The 22097-nt window shown below is 44.3% G+C and overlaps 1 protein-coding gene across 3 annotated transcripts in view; it reads left to right on the top strand.

The window, feature by feature from the left end:
• Positions 1 to 22097, top strand: part of LOC126268194 (proton-coupled amino acid transporter-like protein CG1139) — a 1364918-nt gene that overhangs the window by 1326152 nt on the left and 16669 nt on the right. For all 3 annotated transcript variants that reach the window (XM_049973808.1, XM_049973810.1, XM_049973809.1), the window contains one exon: positions 19214 to 19347. In XM_049973808.1, the coding sequence (XP_049829765.1) occupies positions 19214 to 19347 (134 nt within the window). The remainder of the gene's footprint in view (positions 1 to 19213; positions 19348 to 22097) is intronic.

The following is a 22097-nucleotide window of genomic DNA, read 5'->3' on the forward strand; positions in this document are numbered from 1 at the left end:
GCATGTGTGTCTGTGTGTAGGGGGGGGGGGGGAGAGGGGGAGGGGGGGGAGGTAGGGCGTTCTCTCTCTCTCTCTCTCTCTGTGTGTGTGTGTGTGTGTGTGTGTGTGTGTGTGTTGGAGAGGCTGTTAGCTATAAAGGCGTTAGCAACTTTATTAACTTAATTCTTAGGAAGCGTAACCTGTTTATTGTTCCTTTGTGAGGCATCTTTATTAACTGCAGTGAATGTGCAAAGACCATCAACGTGTTTAACTTATGGGACGTTTAGTTTTTAGTAGGTAGATGCTATTGTCCTGCTCTACCAGCTGCCCCCACTCTCTTGTTCAGCATCCATTATTTGTACCTGTTAGCTGAATCCAGTGCCTTAAAGCACAGTGTTTTCTCGCTCAACAAAGAGCTATAACAGGCGGTCAAACTGTCTCCACAATGGTCTATATTCGATTGGTTGATATTTTGCGGTTGATGAATTTAACTAAAAGATTGTAGGAACGCAGTTCAAGGTGGGAGTTAATCTTTTGTTATAGAAATGGGTCTCTGCAAAACGCGCTTCATTGTTAGACGATAAGGTTTCTGGACCTGTCAGTATCTTTTACCGCCCTTATTTCATACGTCACAGATACCAGTAATTACCTTTCCATACATATTGTGTAGTTATCATATCAGACGATGAAGTTTAAGTCATTTGTAATCGTGAGCCACACTTTTGACTGATGACTAAGACTTTCCCGTTGGTGGGCAATATGAAGTATCACATTCAAGGAGGAAATCAGCTGTCCTGATGCCGACCGATAGTGTTTTCTTGTTTCCTCATGCTGGACCAGAAAATATGACTCCATTGAAGCTGTCTCTTTGGAAACAGCCAATGCAAACGCACCGCCATTAAAAAGAACAATAGGCCGCTGATGCGAGTTGTTTCTTAGCTTCTCTGAGAGGAATTTTCCAAGCCTACATTTATATTTTCAACTCTCCTATAAAAATGTCTGTAAGTAGAAAATAAATTACTAATCTCCATTAACTGTTCGTTTCGAAAGGAACTTTTCATGGCTCTTACTGAACACCCACGACAAGCAAACAATTGTTGCCGTCCTTGCTCAAAGTAGCTCTTACGAGAAACAGTGCGTATACAGGGTAATTCTGCTAATTGGGGACAAACAGCATGAAACAATCCGAACCACAAACAAACAAATATGTTGCCACTGTTGCTCACAGTAATCCTGAAAAGAAACACCTTATTCCAACAAGATATACACTGGGTAATTTGATAATTCGGGTCGAACAGTGGGAAACGACCGCTGAGAGGAGCAAAACAGGTCATATGGGCACATGGTTGAAAATTCGTTCCAAGGGAGATACAGGGTGACAATTATTGAACTATACAAAGTAAAATCATCATAACTCCTGAACGGTTTTCGTTACGACGTTCAAACTGCAAAGCTGGCCGCAGGACGCGATGGGAATTAGTACGCGCATGTGCACGTGCCTTGTTATCGTCGACCAATTGCACGTGAAAATGTCACGCTACGGCGGCGTGCCTGAGCGTATAGCGCCTGTGAAGCCTACTATGCGAGCAGTAACAGCCCAACTGCGGCTCAAAGGAAGTTTGCGATCGAGTTCAAGCTAAAGACAACAGATCCAAGTGTGCTAACAATCGAGAATTTGATTCGCAAGTTTGAGAGGAGGGATAGTGTTCGTGATTGGCAATGTCGGTCACCCAAAAAGGGTGAAAACGCCTGAAAACATCGATAAGATACGCGCTGTGTTTCAAACCAGCCGCAGAAAATCGATCAGACAAACCTCACAACAGATGGGAATCAACCGGGAGACACTGCGACAAATTGTTGTTGAAGACCTGCATCTCTTCCTATACAAAATTCAAACCCATCGGCCATTAAGTCGCAGGGCCGTGGAACACCGCCTGTGTTTCACCAGCACTAATATCCACAGAATTGACATACAGGATTTTGATGTGAATATGGCTTGTTTTAGCGACAAAGCCCACTTTCATTTGGATGGATTCGTCAGTAAGCAAAACTGGCGCATTTGGGGGACTGAGAATCCGTATTTCGAGATTGAGACGTCTCTTCACCCGCAGTGGGTGACTCTGTGGTGTGCAATGTCCAGTCATAGAATAATCGGTGCGATATTCCTTGTTGGCACCGTGACTGCCGACTGGTACAAAAAGATTTTAGAAGGTGATTTCATCCCCTTTATCCAAAGTGATCCTGATTTCGACAAGATGTGGTTCACGCAAAGACGGAGCTCAACCCCATCGAAGCAGGAGAGTGTTTGATGTCCTGGTGGAGCACTTTGGGGACCGCATTCTGGCTCTGGAGTACTCAGAGCCACTGGCATGGGCTACCATATTCTTCGGATCTGGACACATGTGACTCCTTTTTGTGCGGTTATATTAAAGAAAAGACGTACAACAATAATCCCAAAAACACTGCTGAGCTGGACACAGCCATTGAGAAGGTCATCGCCAGCATCGATCTCAGAATTTCGCTATTCGTCTGCGCCACATCATTGCCAATGATGGCAGCCTTATCGAACATGTCACAACCTAAATCCGAATATCTGTAGTGCCGTTTACATATTCAATAAAGTGTGTGCACGCCGTTGTCTGTAACTATTTTTTTTTTCATACAGTTCAATAAATGTCATCCCGTACATTCGTTTGAAGGTGTTAATAAAAAAATCTTTGACAGTTTAGATTTCAATAACTGAAAGCACAATTGAGAAAACATCAGGGATCTAGGAATGTTCTTTTTGTACTATTGTTTTAGTTTCACATTCTAGAGAGCAGTAAACTGGAGCGCCATAGCAGGCCGCTGTGACCGAGCACTTCTATGCGCTTCAGTCCGGAACCGCGCTGCTGCTACGATCGCAGGTTCGAATCCTGCCTCAGACATGAATGTGTGTGATTTCCTGAGGTTAATTAGGTTTAAGTAGTTCTAAGTCTAGAGGACTGATGACCTAAGATATTAAATCCCATAGTGCTTCGAGCCATTTGAACCATTTTTGGAGCGTCATGCGGTAGTCACGTCACTCTTCGTACAACCAAAAGGACGCTTTCCAGCACGGGAGGCAGTGTCACCCTGGAAAGTGCAGAAATGCCTCGTCTGTGAGGCGTTGTGGAAGGATGACTGGTCCCATGAGATACGAGGGCTATGCCGAAAGTTCTTAGCAGAATGTGTGAAAAAAATTCATTTGCAAAAAACAAACGTTTACAGCTTTTCAAAATACTCTCCATTAGCATGTATATATTTTTCAATTCTCTGAAACCACTTAGAAAATGTGTCAGTCCAAGCTTGTTTTGGGATGTCATTTAGTGCACTCTCGTACGCTGCAAAGACCTCTTCATCTGATGAAAACTGCTGCCCTCGAATTTTTTCCTTAGTATTAGGGAACATAAAGAAGCCACAGAGGGCCAGGCCAGGTGAATAGGGGGGATGGGGCAACACTTGCACTTTTTTCTTCTCCAGAGAGTCCATCGTTCTGACAGCCCTGTGCGCAGATGCATTGTCGTGATGCAGCAGAAGGCGCCCACTCTTTGACTTTGGATGCTGTGACTTCCATGTGGCGATGACTTTTGGAAGACAATCGTTCACATACCATTCAGCATTGACTGTATGACGTGTGTTCAAGGTCACAGAGGTAAGATGCCCGATCTTTGTGAAAAAAGTTGCTACCATCTTTTTTCCAGAGCTGCGACTTCGTCGAACTTTTGTGGGTGGTTCCTCTCCTGGAAAGCACCACACAGAAGACTATCTCTTCGTTTCAGAGTCATAATGGTAGACCCACGTTTCATCACCTGTGACGATATTGTAGGTGTCTTGGGACTTCCCTCCATTGAATTTTTTGAGCATGAAATGACACCAGTCCACTCTCGCCTCCTTTGGGTTTCTGTCATGGAGTGTGGCACCCAACGGGCACATCTCTTAGTAAGGCCTAAGTGACTATGAACGATGGTCTGTGCTGCTGTTGATCCAATATTTAGGGTCCCTTCAATGTCGCAAAATGTAAGATGTGGATCTTCTTTGATCATTTTCCTCACAGCATCAATGTTTTCAGGAGTCACAGTTGTTGCTGGCAGACCGGGACGAGGTTCATCTTCAATTGACTGCCGATCCATCGAAAACTCGCGAAACCAATTTTTAACTGTTGCCCTAGAAGGGGAAGCATCACCAAAAACAAGCAGCAAAGAAGAATGGCATTCTTCGGCACTTGAACTCTTTTTATAATCGTAAAAAATCATGGCGCGAATGTCCCTCCTGCACCATCTCTGACTCGGCACTGCCTGTGATTTCTTACCGCTCTGTGGGGGGATCACCGCTAGCCAGGGACTGCGCGCGCAGGTCCCAAGGTAGAAAAACATCGCTGTTTCGAATGAAAACAACCCCATTGTCCTCCGTCTTACGGTTTACGGGCTGCTAAAAACTTTTGGCATAGCCCTCGTAGCCGCCAATTATCCTCGCCCACAAACCGAGGTTGGTGGGTTGATTTGGGGTAGGGGACCAAACAGCGAAGTCATCGGTCCTGTCGGGTTAGGGAAGGATGGCGAAGGAAGCCGGCCGTGCCGGCCAGTGTGGCCAAGCGGTTCTAGACGCTACTGGCTGGAACCGCGCGACCGCTACGGTCGCAGGTTCGAATCCTGTCTCGGGCATGGATGTATGTGATGTCCTTAGGTTAGTTAGGTTTAAGTAGTTCTAAGTTCTAGGGGACTGATGACCAAAGTAGTTAAACCCCATAGTGCTCAGAGCTATTTAAGCCATTTGAAGTCGGCCGTACTCTTTCAAAGGAACCATCCCGGCATTGGCCTGAAGCGATTTAGGGGAACTAGGGAAAACCTACATCAGGATGGCTCGACTCGAGTTTGAACCGTCCTCCCGAATGCGAGTCCACTGTGCTAAACAAACTGAGGATTAATCGGCGTAGATGGTTCACTGCTACCAGACCATGGGGATTTGCTGTAGCCCACAGTGGGTATTGTGAAAGCTGATGCTACCACCTATCCTAAAGGTAGCGTCGTCTGTCAACAGGATGGGGTCATATGCTGGCCTGTGCGAGACGAACCAGCGACATTGCAGTCGCCGAGGAGGCATGTTCGTAGGTAATTCGGCCTCCATGCGTTGTAAGTGTTAAGGGTAGTGGCAGCTGTCGTCGAGAATGTTCCAAACGGTCGTGCGAGTTACCCCATTTTAGCGGACCACAAAAATGAAATTAACCCAAACAGGAAGCACAGTATACACAAATGTATCAAAATTTCGAATAGTGTTAAAATAGTTTATTTTGCTTAGAAGATGCTTTAATATCTTTAGAACAAATGGTTCAAATGGCTCGAGCACTAAGGGACTTAACTTCTCAGGTCATCAGTCGCCTAAAACTTAGAACTATTTAAACTTAACTAACCTAAGGACATCATACACATCCATGCCCGATGCAGGATTCGAACCTGCGACCGTAGCGGTCGCGCGGTTCCCATACTGTAGCGCTTAGAACCGTTCGGCCAGACCGGCCGGTTTCACTAGAACAATGTGCTAGAACAATATGACGCAACATCACCACTTGAGTTGTCTGTGTAAGCAATGCGGTATTCAGAACACTAAAACTAAAACTTCAATGACTGCTTACTGGAGAAAGGATAAAATCTAAGCCAAAATCTTCGTTAACAAAACAATTTTAGAACACGTATAATCTTTGGAATTTTCAACTTCTCATAGTGGTATGCTAAGTAATATAATACAGGATACCTTAAACAGGAACCTTTTGTAAAATATGAAGTGCAGATATGATGTTTATGATATGTATAAGAGTTTATTCAAGAACGGATAACAGACGAATCAAACTCTTGTGAACGAGGTGAATGTAGAATAAGTAAATCTTCTAGTACAGTGTTTTCAGACATATACGATGAAGCCGTCGAATTGTGTTAATCCAAAAGAATGGCTCGGGTGATGGTGCCGTTTTCACAAAATAAAGCTGCTTCCATAGCTTCTATACAGCAGAGAACTTGCCTCGTGCTAGAAGAATATCTTCTCCTGTGAGCCTGACTTTATGACTGGCGACGATCTTTTGTTATATCGCAGTGATTAATATTTTCATACGAGGCCTGCGACACGGCAAGATATCGCTAAAACATTGCCTTGCATACCAGTACCAACATCGATCATCTTGAAGGTGATCAGTTTACTGCATGGATTGGCTCTCTCACACATCCATAGCTGATGTTCACCTCTCACGTCTATAACCACTTTTCCGACGCTAATTATTTCAGCAGAGCCACGTGTTTATTTGCAGCTCAATCATATTACCGACAACACAAATCAGTAATAATGCGCAGAAGTAGCCTATCTCTCATTATATCAGTTTATCATGTATATCAGGCTGTGTGCTGGTGATGTCAGATGATTGAGTTAGTCATAACGACGTGACATGTTTGTGGGCGATACGTGAACGGTTCCAGTGACTGAAGGACAATACGACGCGTATGCAAAATCGATGTCAGAATTCGATGATTTGATTAGAAAAGTAAGCAAGAGGCAACGCAAAGCACTGAAAATAGCCATCAAACGTTTCAATCAAAATGTCGAGTACTTTATCTACCCTGGGCAACTGTATTTCTATTTGCTGAAATAATCGGCAACCAGTTGCACATCAGAAATTTTATTCCTTTCCAGACTTCAGGCACCTAGTGCTCTTAGTCAGAAGTTTATAATTATCACATTCTTTACGAGTGTAAAAAATTACTATAAGTATGTAGCATAATGATGTGGCCATCAACAAAACCACAGCCATATGCTGCATACATGTTCTTACTTTTGATGTTAGCAAAGAACGGCAAGGTTAAACCTTTACCAGAAACTGGTAAGGGAATAAAACTTCTTTTGTGTAACTAACTGCTGATTATTTCAACAAATGAAATATTGACATTGCAGAAGTAAAATGAATTAGTTTAGTTTTAAAAAGATAAATGTTAGGAAAAATTAAAGTAAATCTGCATTATCATTAAAAAATTGTCGCTCTGGTATGTAAACAAAAATTCAGGGAGTGGTTTAATGTACTACGGAAAAAGTGCTGCAGTCAACTTTCATCGAAAAACTTGGGCGTAGAGTTTAATTCATAGAAGAGAATACTGCACGCAAAGGGGCACACTTTCTTTCGGAACAGTTTACACTCGGCACGTCGTTACAAGTAGATGCAGCTGAAAAAGTAGATTCTATCTTCACAGATTTTCGGCATGTGCTATTATCGACTAACATCCAAATCACAAGCTTACGCAATGTCTTCACCGGAATGCGATCGGCTCGAAAGATGTTTCTCTAATAAAACCCATTAGGATATACAGAAAGGGGACTGTTCAGCTGAAGCTAAAGCAACATCAGATGTGTTCCAACGAATAGGACCGTTAATTTTCTCAAGTGATTTATCAGACAGCGTTTACGCAGCACAACCATATTACGCAATGACGATGCTGTTTTCTACAGTGAACTCTAGCCGCTACATGACCGTAAGGAAAAGCACAATGAGTTGCCACTGTTTCCACTTGCGTCAAGAATGGCTGTTCTCTTTAAATGTGGATAAATTCAAGACATACTCAGAACAAAAAGAATTCAAGAGTATGCCACAGTAAGCCAAGTGAAAACTTCTGGGTCGACCGGGGTGGCCGAGCGATTCTAGGCGCTACAGCCTGCAACTGCGCGACCGCTACGGTCGCAGGTTCGAATCCTGCCTCGGGCATGGATATGTGTGATGTCCTTAGGTTGGTTAGGTTTAAATAGTTCTAAGTTCTAGGGGACTGATGACCTCAGAAGTTGAGTCCCACAGTGCTCAGAGCAATTTGAACCAGTTTTGAAAACTTCTGGAATCTTTCAAACAGAATGGCGAGTGACAGTCAGGTTGATATCCCACCATTGTCTGGGGTGTGTATCCACTTCTTCGCCGGTCCTCACGGCTCGATTCGAAACGCGATCAACACTGTAGACAATTCAACTCGAATCAATGAGATTCCAGGCCGAAAACGTGTCTGGATACGCATCGGACAGCGGTATGATACCAACCTGAATGTCACCCGCCATATGGTCCGACAATCAGGAGTGATGGTCTGGAGTGGCATTTCTTCTCCTAGACGGATTCCTTTGGTTATCACCCGCGGCACCCCGACAGTACAAGAATACATCGACGATATTCAACGCCCCTTCTTGTTGCCCTTGATGACAAACCATCCTGGGCTTACATTCCAGCAAGATAATGCCCACCCTCACATAGCGAGAGTTTCCACTGCTTGCCTTCGTGCATGCCAAACCACACCTTGACAAGCAACGCCGCCGTCCAATTGGAAAAGCAATATAAGCAGGGCCGTCCTACCAGCTCGGGATTTTGACGATCTAGCGCGCCTGTTGTACAGAATCTGACACGATTTCCCTCAGGACATCCAACAACTTTATCAATGCCAAGCCGAACAACTGCTTACACAATGGCCAGAGGTGGACGAACACGTTACTGACGTGCTCGATTCGTGAAGCTCTTTCTTTCGAATAAATCATCCAATTTTTCTAAAATTGTTATCATTTTTCATCTACCGATTACCGATCAATTTAGAGAGTTCGTTCGTGGTCCGTCGTTTTCTTCTTCTTCTTCTTCTTCTTCTTCTTCTCCTCTCTCTCCCCCTCTTTTTTTTCCAGAGAGTAGGGTGCACGAAGATGCATTGAGTCAGTCTGGAAGCTCAACATAGCTCGCGTGTCCGTGGTCGAGGACTCTCGGAAGTTAGCACGTGCAGCGCGAGCGTCTGAACGCCAAGGGCGGCCACTGCGCGCGTAACTCGCTCACTCGTTACGCCGCTGGCGTGCGGCGTGCAACGTCCGGCGCGAGGTCCGCTCGTTCTCAACGGTGAAAGTCTGCGCCGGTGAACGGCCAACGGGCGCTGCAGCGCACGCCCCCGTGACTCACACGCGAGTGCGTCACAGCTGACACGCTTCCCCGGCCCGAGGTCGCCAAATAATGCTGACCCACACCTCTAATGAAACTGGACCGAATGTTGATCTAGTGGAAGAGACGTTCATTCTAGGTGGGTGTCATGCTCCGTCTGGTCACACAAAGGCGAAGAGACCGTATGCTTAAGACACTTGAGAAACGTACACGAGGGGATCCATATGATTTAGGCTTTACCAGGGGGCGTCGGCGAAACTTTTATAATAAGTTAGTGCATAAACTCGTAGCGTTTCTATTTTCCTCGTTGGTATTCCCATTTCTATGGATTTATTTATCGATTTCATTTTTTATTTGTAGTTCACTGTTGCTATTTGAGTTTACATATTGTCATTTTGTCGTTTGGAGATAGTAAGTGGCGTTGTGGAAGCTAGAAAATGGAATGCCATATGGAGAAATTGGAACATTTTCGACGTATTCTTCTGTTTGAGATCAATAGAGGGGTGACAACAGCGGAGACAGCCAATTACGTTCGCGTTTAATGACTTTTCTGGAGACTAGAAATCTACTCTGTTGGAATCAGCATGGGTTTCGAAAGAGACGGTTGTGTGAAACCCAGCTCGCGCTATTCGTCCACGAGACTCAGAGGGCCATAGACACGGGTTCACAGGTAGATGCCATGCTTCTTGACTTCCGCAAGGCGTTTGACACAGTTCCCCACAGTCGTTGAATGAACAAAGTAAGAGCGTACGGACTATCAGACCAATTGTGTGATTGGATTGAGGAGTTCATAGATAACAGAAGGCAGCACGTCATTCTCAATGGAGAGAAGTCTTCCGAAGTAAGAGTGATTTCAGGTGTGCCGCAGGGGAGTGTCGTAGGACTGTTGCTATTCACAATATACGTAAATGACCTTGTGAATAACATCGGAAGTTCACTGAGGCTTTTTGCGGATGATGTTGTAGTGTATCGAGAGGTTTTAACAATGGAAAATTGTACTGAAATGCAGGAGGATCTGCAGCAAATTGACGCATGGTGCAGGGAATGGCAATTGAATCTCAATGTAGACAAGTGTAATGTGATGCGAATACATAGAAAGAAAGATCCGTTATCATTTAGCTACAATATCGCAAGTCAGCAACTGCAAGCAGTTAATTCCATAAATTATCTGGGAGAGGCATTAGGAGTGATTTAAAATGGAATGATCATAGAAAGTTGATCGTCGGTAAAGCAGACGCCAGACTGAGATGCACGGGAAGAATCCTAAGGAAATGCATTCCGAAAACAAAGGAAGTAGGTTACAGTACGCTTGTTCGCCCACTGCTTGAATACTGCGCAGCAGTTTGGGATCCGTACCAGATCGGCTTGATAGAAGAGATAGACAAGATCCAACGGAGAGCGGCGCGCTTCGTTACATGATCATTTAGTAATCGCGAAAGCGTTACGGAGATGATAGATAAACTCCAGTGGAAGACTCTGCAGGAGAGACGCTCAGTAGCTCGGTACAGGCTTTTGTTGAAGTTTCGAGAACTTACCTTCACCGAAGAGTCAAGCAGTATATTGCTCCCTCCTACGTAAATCTCGTTAAGAGGCCATGAGAATAAAATCAGAGAGTTTAGAGCCCACACAGAAGCATACTGACAATCCTTCTTTCCACGGACACATCTTCACTTTTCGCCGCTGATGGCGCACAAATTTCTGATGCAGCTGATTTCGGTAATCCTTTTTTTTTCCTTCCTTTATCTTTCATTCCTCCTTCAAGTTACAGAAAGTGTATGTTGGTGACGCCTACCGTGAGACAAAACAGCTGAGATGTAAAGCCAATGATGTAGAGCTCTCTTAGTTTCGATCACAAGACAAATATTACTGTAAGGCTATAGTGTGCGATCGAACTAAATTTTCGGGGGAAAACATTTCGCATGCAAGAGCAGATAAACAAGTAATAAATAATTTACCACTGCGTTTTCTTTCTTTGGTTTTGAGCATTTTGGCGTTTCTGTTGCAGGTATATACCGGGCGATCAAAAACTCAGTATAAATTTGAAAACTTAATAAACCACGGAATAATGTAGATAGAGAGGTAAAAATTGACACACATGCTTGGATTGATAGCCGGCCAGTGTGGACGAGTGGTTCTAGGCGCTTCAGTTTGGAACCACGCGACCGATACGGTCGAAGTTTCGAATCCTGCCTCGGGCTTGGACGTGTGTGATGTCCTTCGATTAGTTAGGTTTAGGCAGTTCTAAGTTCTAGGGGACTGATGACCTAAGATGTTAAGTCCCATAGTGCTCAGAGCCATTTGAACCAGTTTTTGGAATGACATGGGGTTTTATTAGAACAAAAAAAAAAAACCACCCCATATTGCTAGAGGCGCGTCGTTTGGTGATGATCGTGTGCTCAGCCGCCACTTTCGTCACGCTTGGCCTCCCAGGTCCCCAGACCTCAGTCCGTGCGATTATTGTCTTTGGGGTTACCTGAAGTTGTAAGTGTATCGTGATCGACCGACATCTGTAGGGATGCTGAAAGACAACATCCGACGCCAATGCCTCACCATAACTCCGGACATGCTTTACAGTGCTGTTCACAAAAATATTCCTCGACTACAGCTATTGTTGAGGAATGATGGTGGACATATTGAGCATTTCCTGCAAAAAGAACACCATCATCTTTGCTTTGTCTTACTTTGTTATGCTAGTTATTGCTAGTCTGATCAGATGAAGCGCCATCTGTCGGACATTTTTTGAACTTTTATATTTTTTTGGTTCTAATATAACCCCGTGTCATTACAAGCATGTGTGTCAATTTGTACCTCTCTATCTACATTATTCCGTGATTTATTCAGTTTTCAAATTTATACTGACTTTTTGATCACGGCTGGAAATTGAGCACAAAATGGAGGTAAATGGAACTATCAGTACTAAACTAGCGTAGAGCTCGGGCTATGCTACAGATCAGCCTGTCACAACAACGAATATTCCGCCTACGAGACGAAATTATTAATAATATTCCAAATTTAGGAGAGGAGATGGTGGGCCGAGAAAGGTTGAGGAAGAGACAGACTGAGAGGGAGGGAAGGGAGGAGATGGACAGAAAGATGAGGAAGGAGGAAATGGACTAATAGAAGACTGGAATACATACATAGCTGGGTAACACCAAGTACTTAGCTAGTATGTCAAAAATTGAAACGCCTGTACGCTGCAAAAGCAGAAAATCCTGAAAGGGTCAACCATATACCGCCAGTAATTCGTATAATTTTATAACCGTAATCAAGAGTCTTATTTCATACGAAATCACTAACAGCATTTCAATGTAGAAGGCGCAAGTGGCCTATACATACGTTTATATATACACTATGTGAGTAAAAGTATCCGGACACCCCCAAAAATTACGTTTTTCATATCAGGTGCATTGTGCTGCCACCTACTGCCAGGTACTCCATCTCAGTGACCTCTATATTCATTAGAGATCGTGAGAGAGCAGAATGGGGCGCTCCGCGGAACTGACGGACTTCGAACGTGGTCAGGTGACTGGGTGTCACTTGTGTCATACGTCTGTACGCGAGATTTCCACACTCCGAAACATCCATAGGTCTAATTTCCGATGTGATAGTGAAGTGGAAACGTGAAGGGACATGTCTGGCACAAAACCGTACAGGCCGACCTCGTCTGTTGACTGAGGAGACTGCCAACAGTTGAAGAGAGTCGTAATGTGTAATAGGCAGAGATCTATCCAGACCATCAAACAGTAATTCCAAACTGCATCAGGATCCACTGCAGGTACTATGACAGTTAGGCGGGAGGTGACAAAATTTGAATTTCACGGTCGAGCGGCAAAATTCGGAAGCGATGGTGTTGTGGTGTGGTCGTGTTTTTCATGGAGGGGGCTTAAACCTCTTGTTGTTTTGCGTGGCACTATCACAGCACAGGTCTACATTGACGTTTAAGCACCTTCTTGCTTCCCACTGTTGAAGAGCAATTCGGGGATGGCGGTTACACGACAATAACATCCCTGTAATGGACTGAACTGCACCGAGTCCTGACCTGAATCCTACAGAACACCTCTGGGATGTTTCGGAACGCCGATTTCGTGCCAGGCCTCACCGACCGACATCGATACCTCTCCTCAGTGCAGCACTCCGTGTAGAATGGGCTGTCATTCCCAAAGAAACCTACCAGCACCTGATTGAACGAACGCCTGCGAGAGTGGAAGCTGTCATCGAGGCTAAGGGTGGGACAAAACCATATCGAATTCCAGCATTACCGATGGAGGCTACCACGAGCTTGTAAGTAATTTTGAGCCAGGTGTCCGGATACTTTTGATCACATAGTGTATCTCAATGACAGAGACGTCAATATATGGAAAAAGTAGAATGTGGAGCAAGGGCATTCCACAAAATGCGATTAATTTGTATGTTAGTAGCATAGAGACGTATCTACACTCCTGGAAATTGAAATAAGAACACCGTGAATTCATTGTCCCAGGAAGGGGAAACTTTATTGACACATTCCTGGGGTCAGGTACATCACATGATCACACTGACAGAACCACAGGCACAAATACACAGGCAACAGAGCATGCACAATGTCGGCACTAGTACAGTGTATATACACCTTTCGCAGCAATGCAGGCTGCTATTCTCCCATGGAGACGATCGTAGAGATGCTGGATGTAGTCCTGTGGAACGGCTTGCCATGCCATTTCCACCTGGCGCCTCAGTTGGATCAGCGTTCGTGCTGGACGTGCAGACCGCGTGAGACGACGCTTCATCCAGTCCCAAACATGCTCAATGGGGGACAGATCCGGAGATCTTGCTGGCCAGGGTAGTTGACTTACACCTTCTAGAGCACGTTGGGTGGCACGGGATACATGCGGACGTGCATTGTCCTGTTGGAACAGCAAGTTCCCTTGCCGGTCTAGGAATGGTAGAACGATGGGTCCGATGACGGTTTGGATGTACCGTGCACTATTCAGTGTCCCCTCGACGATCACCAGAGGTGTACGGCCAGTGTAGGAGATCGCTCCCCACACCATGATGCCGGGTGTTGGCCCTGTGTGCCTCGGTCGTATGCAGTCCTGATTGTGGCGCTCACCTGCACGGCGCCAAACACGCATACGACCATCATTGGCCCAAAGGCAGAAGCGACTCTCATCGCTGAAGACGACACGTCTCCATTCGTCCCTCCATTCACGCCTGTCGCGACACCACTGGAGGTGGGCTGCACGATGTTGGGGCGTGAGCGGAAGACGGCCTAATGGTGTGTGGGACCGTAGCCCAGCTTCATGGAGACGGTTGCGAATGGTCCTCACCGATACCCCAGGAGCAACAGTGTCCCTAATTTGCTGGGAAGTGGCGGTGCGGTCCCCTACGGCACTGCGTAGGATCCTACGGTCTTGGCGTGCATCCGTGCGTCGCTGCGATCCGGACCCAGGTCGATGGGCGCGTGCACCTTCCGCCGACCAGTAGCGACAACATCGATGTACTGTGGAGACCTCACGCCCCACGTGTTGAGCAATTCGGCGGTACGTCCACCCGGCCTCCCGCATGCCCACTATAAGCCCTCGCTCAAAGTCCGTCAACTGCACATACGGTTCACGTCCACGCTGTCGCGGCATGCTACCAGTGTTAAAGACTGCGATGGAGCTCCGTATGCCACGGCAAACTGGCTGACACTGACGGCGGCGGTGCACAAATGCTGCGCAGCTAGCGCCATTCGACGGCCAACACCGCGGTTCCTGGTGTGTTCGCTGTGCCGTGCGTGTGATCATTGCTTGTACAGCCCTCTCGCAGTGTCCGGAGCAAGTATGGTGGGTCTGACACACCGGTGTCAATGTGTTCTTTTTTCCATTTCCAGGAGTGTAGATAACTGCTGTCCTTTGGCTGCTTCCATATTGACGTAAAGACACATTTCCAACATCTGTAACGCGAACAAGCGCAGCATGTGGTTGGCCAGTTGTAAAGTTTAGCCTTGGCTTTCGCTTTAAGCAACTTGTACAATCATGAAAAACTTAAATCTTGTTGACGGGACGAGAATTTGAGCTACCGTCCTCTCGATTGCGATTCCAGTGTCTGACTACTACGCCACCTCGCTCAGTGTTAATAATGTAAACGAACCATTTAATACTGTGTCTTATCGTTAACATCTGTGTATACTCTCTATTATGAACCCCTCCTAGTTCAGCAAATTTATATTTTATATTGTTTGATTTGGGTAATGCCTTGAGTTCACGTTAAATAGTTTTAAACAATTCATTGGCCGTGTCGCCTCTTTTCATGGGCGAGGGAATCATAAAGAACAACTTATATTCACTTCTGGTGTTTTGTTGAATTCTGGGAATATAAAATTCTGGTCTGATTAAAAAACATATAAATCACTGAAGTAGTATCCTTTTCACCTATTTATTGTAGCTTCGAGAACGAAAATTTAACGCGGCTGCGAGCATGCGCTCTTCATACGACGGTAGGTAGGTTTTCTAATGGAATTTCTTTTATTTCTGCGAATGATCATAAAACGTTTAGTCCTTAGACTATCGTTTTCGGTCAAGGATGACCATCTTCAGATCTGCAATAAAACATCGCAAATAGATTTTACTTTAATTGATTTCCGCCAAATAGCATCAAACAGGTTATGTCGCTTGCAGTGGCGGTTAACTATTAATAGTGGAGATCTTTAAACAGGTGTTTAATACAATGAGCTAATGGACTTATTTGGTGCCGTGTCCGTCTCCGTAAAGAGGGAGAAAACTAGAGCACCCAGATAGTAAATTTAAAATAACACGTATGTACATGGATTTAGTTTCGCTGGAAGCGCAAAATAAAACTGCGATATTACATCACATCCCTTCCAGGTGCTTAGTAGGGTGCGAACTGCAAATAAAATTTGTTACGAACGTGTTAACAATTTGTACGGAAGGCTGCCTGGCTTTACAGCCGGCAAGTAAGGCATGGAAATTAAGGTTCAACTTTCTGTCATAACTATCTTGGAGACCAAAGGCGAAAGAAATCCAGATTGACCTTATTATCAAAGCCTGCTTAGAACCAGCTCTATAGACGGGAAAACTTCTGTCGGGAGGAATTATAACATTACTCTTTCCGAGTAATGCTCCAGATCTCCATGTGTAATGAGAATGTACAGAACTGAATAGCGTCATTTTCGAAACAAAGATTAAATGTTCTTACTGTAAGATTAAGTTAAGAAAAATTGTTCTCTTGATGTTTCACTCACTGTTTGTGAGTTGCCGAACACAACGAAAGTGTCACGAAATTCTTTTTTCAGTTCATGGTGAATTCCATGGTTACATTATTCATCCCCTACGAAAACCCATATTTACCCAGTGTGCTCTATCGTTTTCAAGTTCTTAATAATTTTGAAGCGGTTAACAACAGGAACCTCTGCTCAAAACCCAATATTTACGCAGGGGGTTCCGATACTGTGATTGTTGAAATACGTATGATTTATAACATCGTAGTCCCTACACGGGTAGATAGCGTCACATGTCGCTGCTGGCTAGTTTATTCTGTTCCTTTCCACTTCCCACACGGCACAAATTTTTGATTTGTGTCGCATCTACAGGGTGTTTCAAAAATGACCGGTATATTTGAAACGGCAATACAAACTAAACGAGCAGCGATAGAAATACACCGTTTGTTGCAATATGCTTGGGACAACAGTACATTTTCAGGCAGACAAACTTTCGAAATTACAGTAGTTACAATTGTCAACAGCAGATGGCGCTGCGGTCTGGGAAACTCTATAGTACGATATTTTCCACATATCCACCATGCGTAGCAATAATATGGCGTAGTCTCTGAAATAAATTACCCGAAACCTTTGACAACGTGTCTGGCGGAATGGCTTCACATGCAGATGAGATATACTGCTTCAGCTGTTCAATTGTTTCTGGATTCTTGCGGTACACCTGGTCTTTCAAGTGTCCCCACAGAAAGAAGTCACAGGGGTTCATGTCTGGCGAATAGGGAGGCCAATCCACGCCGCCTCCTGTATGTTTCGGATAGCCCAAAGCAATCACACGATCATCGAAATATTCATTCAGGAAATTAAAGACGTCGGCCGTGCGATGTGGCCCGGGCACCATCTTGCATAAACCACGAGATGTTCGCAGTGTCCTCTAAGGCAGTTTGTACCGCCACAAATTCACGAAGAATGTCCAGATAGCGTGATGCAGTAATCGTTTCGGATCTGAAAAATGGGCCAATGATTCCTTTGGAAGAAATGGCGGCCCAGACCAGTACTTTTTGAGGAAGCAGGGACGATGGGACTGCAACATGGGGCTTTTCGGTTCCCCATATGCGCCAGTTCTGTTTATTGACGAAGACGTCCAGGTAAAAATAAGCTTCGTCAGTAAACCAAATGCTGCCCACATGCATATCGCCGTCATCGATCCTGTGCACTATATCGTTAGCGAATGTCTCTCGTGCAGCAATGGTAGCGGCACTGAGGGATTGCCGCGTTTGAATTTTGTATGGATAGAGGTGTAAACTTTGGCGCATGAGACGATACGTGGACGTTGGCGTCATTCGGACTGCAGCTGCAACACGGCGAACGGAAACTCGAGGCCGCTGTTGGATAACCTGCTGCACTAGCTGCGCGTTGCCCTCTGTGGTTGCCGTACGCGGTCGCCCTACCCTTCCAGCACGTTCATCTGTCACGTTCCCAGTCCGTTAAAATTTTTCAAACAGATCCTATATTGTATCGCTTTTCGGTCCTTTGGTTACATTAAACCTCCATTGAAAACTTCGTCTTGTTGCAACAACACTGTGTTCTAGGCGGTGGAATTCCAACACCAGAAAAATCCTCTGTCTAAGGAATAAACCATGTTGTCCACAGCACACTTGCACGTTGTGAACAGCACACGCTTACAGCAGAAAGACGACGTACAGAATGGCGCACCCACAGACTGCGTTGTCTTCTGTATCTTTCACATCACTTGCAGCGCCATCTGGTGTTGAAAATTGTAACTACTGTAATTTCGAAAGTTTGTCCGCCTGAAAATGTACTGTTGTCTCAAGCATCTTGCAACAAACGGTGTATTTCTATCGCTGCTCGTTTAGTTTTTATTGCCATTTCAAATACACCGGTCATTTTTGAAACACCCTGTATATTGTGTTCGTAACTGGTACGACAAGGTAGTATGAAATAAATTTTTTTGTAGAAATCATAAATCAAAATGTATTGTGAAAGATCACCACCTCAAAAAGGACTCGAACGATTTGGTTGAGTTCTTTTCCTTTATTTTTTTAATGTTCGTAGTCGTCGATGGTAATGATGGCTTTGGTATTAAAAAAAATAAAAATAATTATCGCGTTCAATTTGACAGTCATATACATACCATACAAATACACGTGTAATCTACAAGAGGTAAAAACTTGTTACCGAAAATCGCGAAAAGTTCTTGACCGATTTACTACGAGTTTTTATACGACAAAAATGGCTCTGAGAACTATGGGACTTAAGTTCTAAGGTCATCAGCCCCCTAGAACTTAGAACTACTTAAACTTAACTAACCTAAGGACATCACACACATCCATGCCCGAGGCAGGATTCGAACCTGCGACCGTAGCAGTCGCGCGGTTCCGGATTGTAGCGCCTAGAACCACTCGGCCACCCCGGCCGGCTTTACAGGACAATCTAACAAACTTTCTGACATAGGCTGTACATTTTTGTAATAAGTAAAGCGGAAGCGTAGTTACCAGGAATCTGGAGAAGTTCTTGACCGATTTACCTCCAATATTTACATGATGTTTTAATGAACATTTGGACGGACATACGCTATATTTTTTGTAATATATGCACAAAGAGCTGGGGGGGGGGGGGGGGGGGGAGAGGGGTGATGAGAAGATGGGCAGAGAGAAGGGGAACAAAGTTTTAGGATGTATATGCAATCACCATACATTTTTAGCCATTGCGTAGCATTGCCGGGTTTGGTGGTTTTAAATAAACGTAATAGCATAGTTCTTGTAAACAGCTGTCATGTAGCGAGACAATACTCAGAGTAACAATACCCAAGCGTTCGTACGTCTAATACACTTGCCGTACCTGCAAATACAAATACCGCTGCTAGGCCATGTAAACACAAGACGAGCGGCGGCGCCACAGTCTTGTTGATCGACATGCAACCGCTGTAGCGTCGCCGGAAGGAAGTAGTTGCGAAGTTCTGCGCGAGATATCGCGAGTTCCCGCTTGCTGAGCGGCTTCCTTCCCGCCAGATACTGTGGTACGCTCGGTGGAGGCAGATTAGCATGGTACTCACAGCTGTTGGTCTTGGTCGGCAGAGCACGACGACATCATCTTACGGCACCAACCAGCACACCGTCGTCAACGTGAGCGACCTCAAAGGCGCCGCCTGCAATGCTAACGCCGCCAAGACGCCGCAGCAGCAACAGGCACCGCCTCCCGCTTACAACAGGTGAGTCAAGTAACAAGTATTATACGCTTATGCAAGTGGTGATTCCGCTATTCTTCAGCTAGAAGATCCTCTCTTTATCTGTCCAGAACTTGTAGAGACGGCAGAAATTATTATACTGTTTGTGAGTGCCTTACATGTTAGAGCTTTTTTTTTTCATTCTTGGCTTTATTTACAAACCAGCTGAGAAACCTGGTATTGACCGGGTAATTTTTTGCCAATTTTTATTAGGAATGGAAACCAAAACTGAGCTGTTCGTAGTGTAATATTGAAGACGTTCCATTTATATGTTTTCGTGAAATCGCCCTTGAATTATGAAGCAATCGTACAAAGAAATGTGCAAAGCTTACAAATGTGTAAGTACATCTGCTTCGCGTGTCTACAATACGATCTTGTAAACGTCTATTTGGCAACGCCTCTTCATAACTCTTATAATTGGCTATTATTTTCGCCTACCGCCGTTGGCGATTAGCTGTTGGAAGCTATCAAAAGCGCTGTCAGGTTTCAGCGATTTCCTTAAGTGGCCTCTGTTGTAGGAGTGTCTTAAATAGTAAAGAACGAATGAATTAAATCTTCATGCATGACGCGGCAGTTTTTCACGCTTCTCAAATCTGAGGAACTGTGATAGGTAGGTCGTTCTTATCGTACAGAAATTTTTCTCCGACGGTAAGGAATATATGTACAAAGTTCGGTTGAAGGGACCCCCCAACACACCATTTAGTTTTCACCAAGATGTTCAAACGGCAAAGTTTTCGAACAAGTGGTGAATATTTTAATATTTTTTCTATCTACTAACTTACTGACAGTTTCTGCCCAGTGCACCGATCGTATCAAGCATTCGATAGCATGTCAGCATTAGTGTTATCAAAATTGCTAATATGCGTAGTCAAACTTTCCACAGAAACAGCTGGTCACTGTAGAGACAGAGTACACTGCAGACCAACTAACACCGCCTCATAAACATGTCATAAAGATGCTTGAAACTGCATTATACCGACAACCATGGACGTTTACATTTAGCGTCGCGACCGATTTTCTTGTGAAAAGCCTTAATGTGAAACCCCCATCTTCACAAACAGGAAGGCTACTTTTTTTCGTTATGCAACTCCAACTGGTCTGGAAACTATAACGAATAGGTATGGATATAGGAAAAGATTAAAGATTCATCAGATATTTTTCAGAATAACTTGATTTGGAGTTTACCGTACTGCAGAATGAATTTCTGCTCTGACTACAGATTCAAAGGTCCGGTTTTAGTTTTTGTCCGCCTCTTCGTTAACTTCTAACAATAGTTCCTAGTTTTGAAAAATTACAATTGTTCTGTGGTTGGAAGTCCTCTTTGACTATAGGTTCAGATGTAAAGGTATTAGGTCTGCTCAAATGTACAATACCAAGGGCATACATGTTAAAGAGCAAAATGTCTAATAAATCACTGTGGTATTCAAACCAAGCTTCGGGTTTGCAGTTTTCTTTCCTGCACAAATACTTCAAATTTGATTCAGTTAGCTAAGGATCATTAACCATTGATCGTGTCTCGCTTTTTCTTTTTAGAAATTACTTGAGGCAAACATGATCGTGTGATTTTGTCTCGTGATGTGGAATTAGCTCAGTGCGGGACTTTCTACAAGAGGCTTATTTTAAATCGGTCGCCAGGTTTTTGTTGCACACGTTTGAAAATCATGTTTTCCGTCCTGTTTCAAACAAATGGGAATTCAGCTGTGAAAGTAACAATTGTTAAATCGATAGTTAGAGGCACGTAATCAGTAGTGATTTCTAAGATTTCTAAGACACTCTATACTCACTGTAAGCAGTAACAAAAACATTCTTTGTTGGAAATGAACCGGAAAAATAACTTCGTTCGCATCTGACCGACCATACTTCACATTGTGCCTAATACAGTAGTTTGGACACGTACTTTTCGCCTCTCACAGCTAGAGCAAGATAAAATAAACTTATTTTTGATAGAACAGAATTCTAACACGTGTGTCCACCCCTAAACGTTGCGCGGCAACACATTGCTTTCCGCTAAAAACTTTCATTAGACAGTGTCTATAACTTACAATTGCTGTTCCCGAGTTACAGGAAGCACCACCCTTACTTCAGGATCACTGAAGTCAGAGGCACCAACGCCCCCCCCCCCTCCCTCCCTCCCTTGTCCCCCTCCTACGTTTTAGTTCTCCTTATACGTTAAATGAAACAATAAGTTTACTGTTACCAGTCACTGTTTATTTGTTTCCACGACGCGTTTCAAAGGTTAAAACCTCCATCAGGTGGATATACATCTGTTAATATGGCATTTGTGTGTTTGTGTTGTGTTACGATTTCTTTGGAGGAAGTTGTGACACTGTCTAGTGCAGAAAACAAAACAGTATTTCAGAACTTGGTCTGTTTTGACAAAAATTGAACTTGTATCTAGCAGTAAACATAAATTAAGTAAGATAAAGTACCTCCAGTGGTCACAGGATCCTTTCACAGTCGTAACACATCACATGAACACTACAGTATCATATTGTATAAACAAATATGGCGTCGTAATGTTCGCATTTAAAGTCTCCTTATACGGTTGAGGTTGAAAGAGGTAGATATATAATCTCTTCAATTAACTGTGTTAGAGACGTCCAGTCCACATTCACACAGAATAAATGCCATCAGAGGTAACAATAAATAAAATAATCTAACTTAGGAAGGCTTCTGTTTAGAAGATGCTGCACTTGACATAATTCATTCCAGGTATCTTAACATGTCACGATCCA

The sequence above is a fragment of the Schistocerca gregaria genome, chromosome 4 (assembly GCF_023897955.1).
Source record: "Schistocerca gregaria isolate iqSchGreg1 chromosome 4, iqSchGreg1.2, whole genome shotgun sequence".
NCBI lineage: Eukaryota > Metazoa > Arthropoda > Insecta > Orthoptera > Acrididae > Schistocerca > Schistocerca gregaria.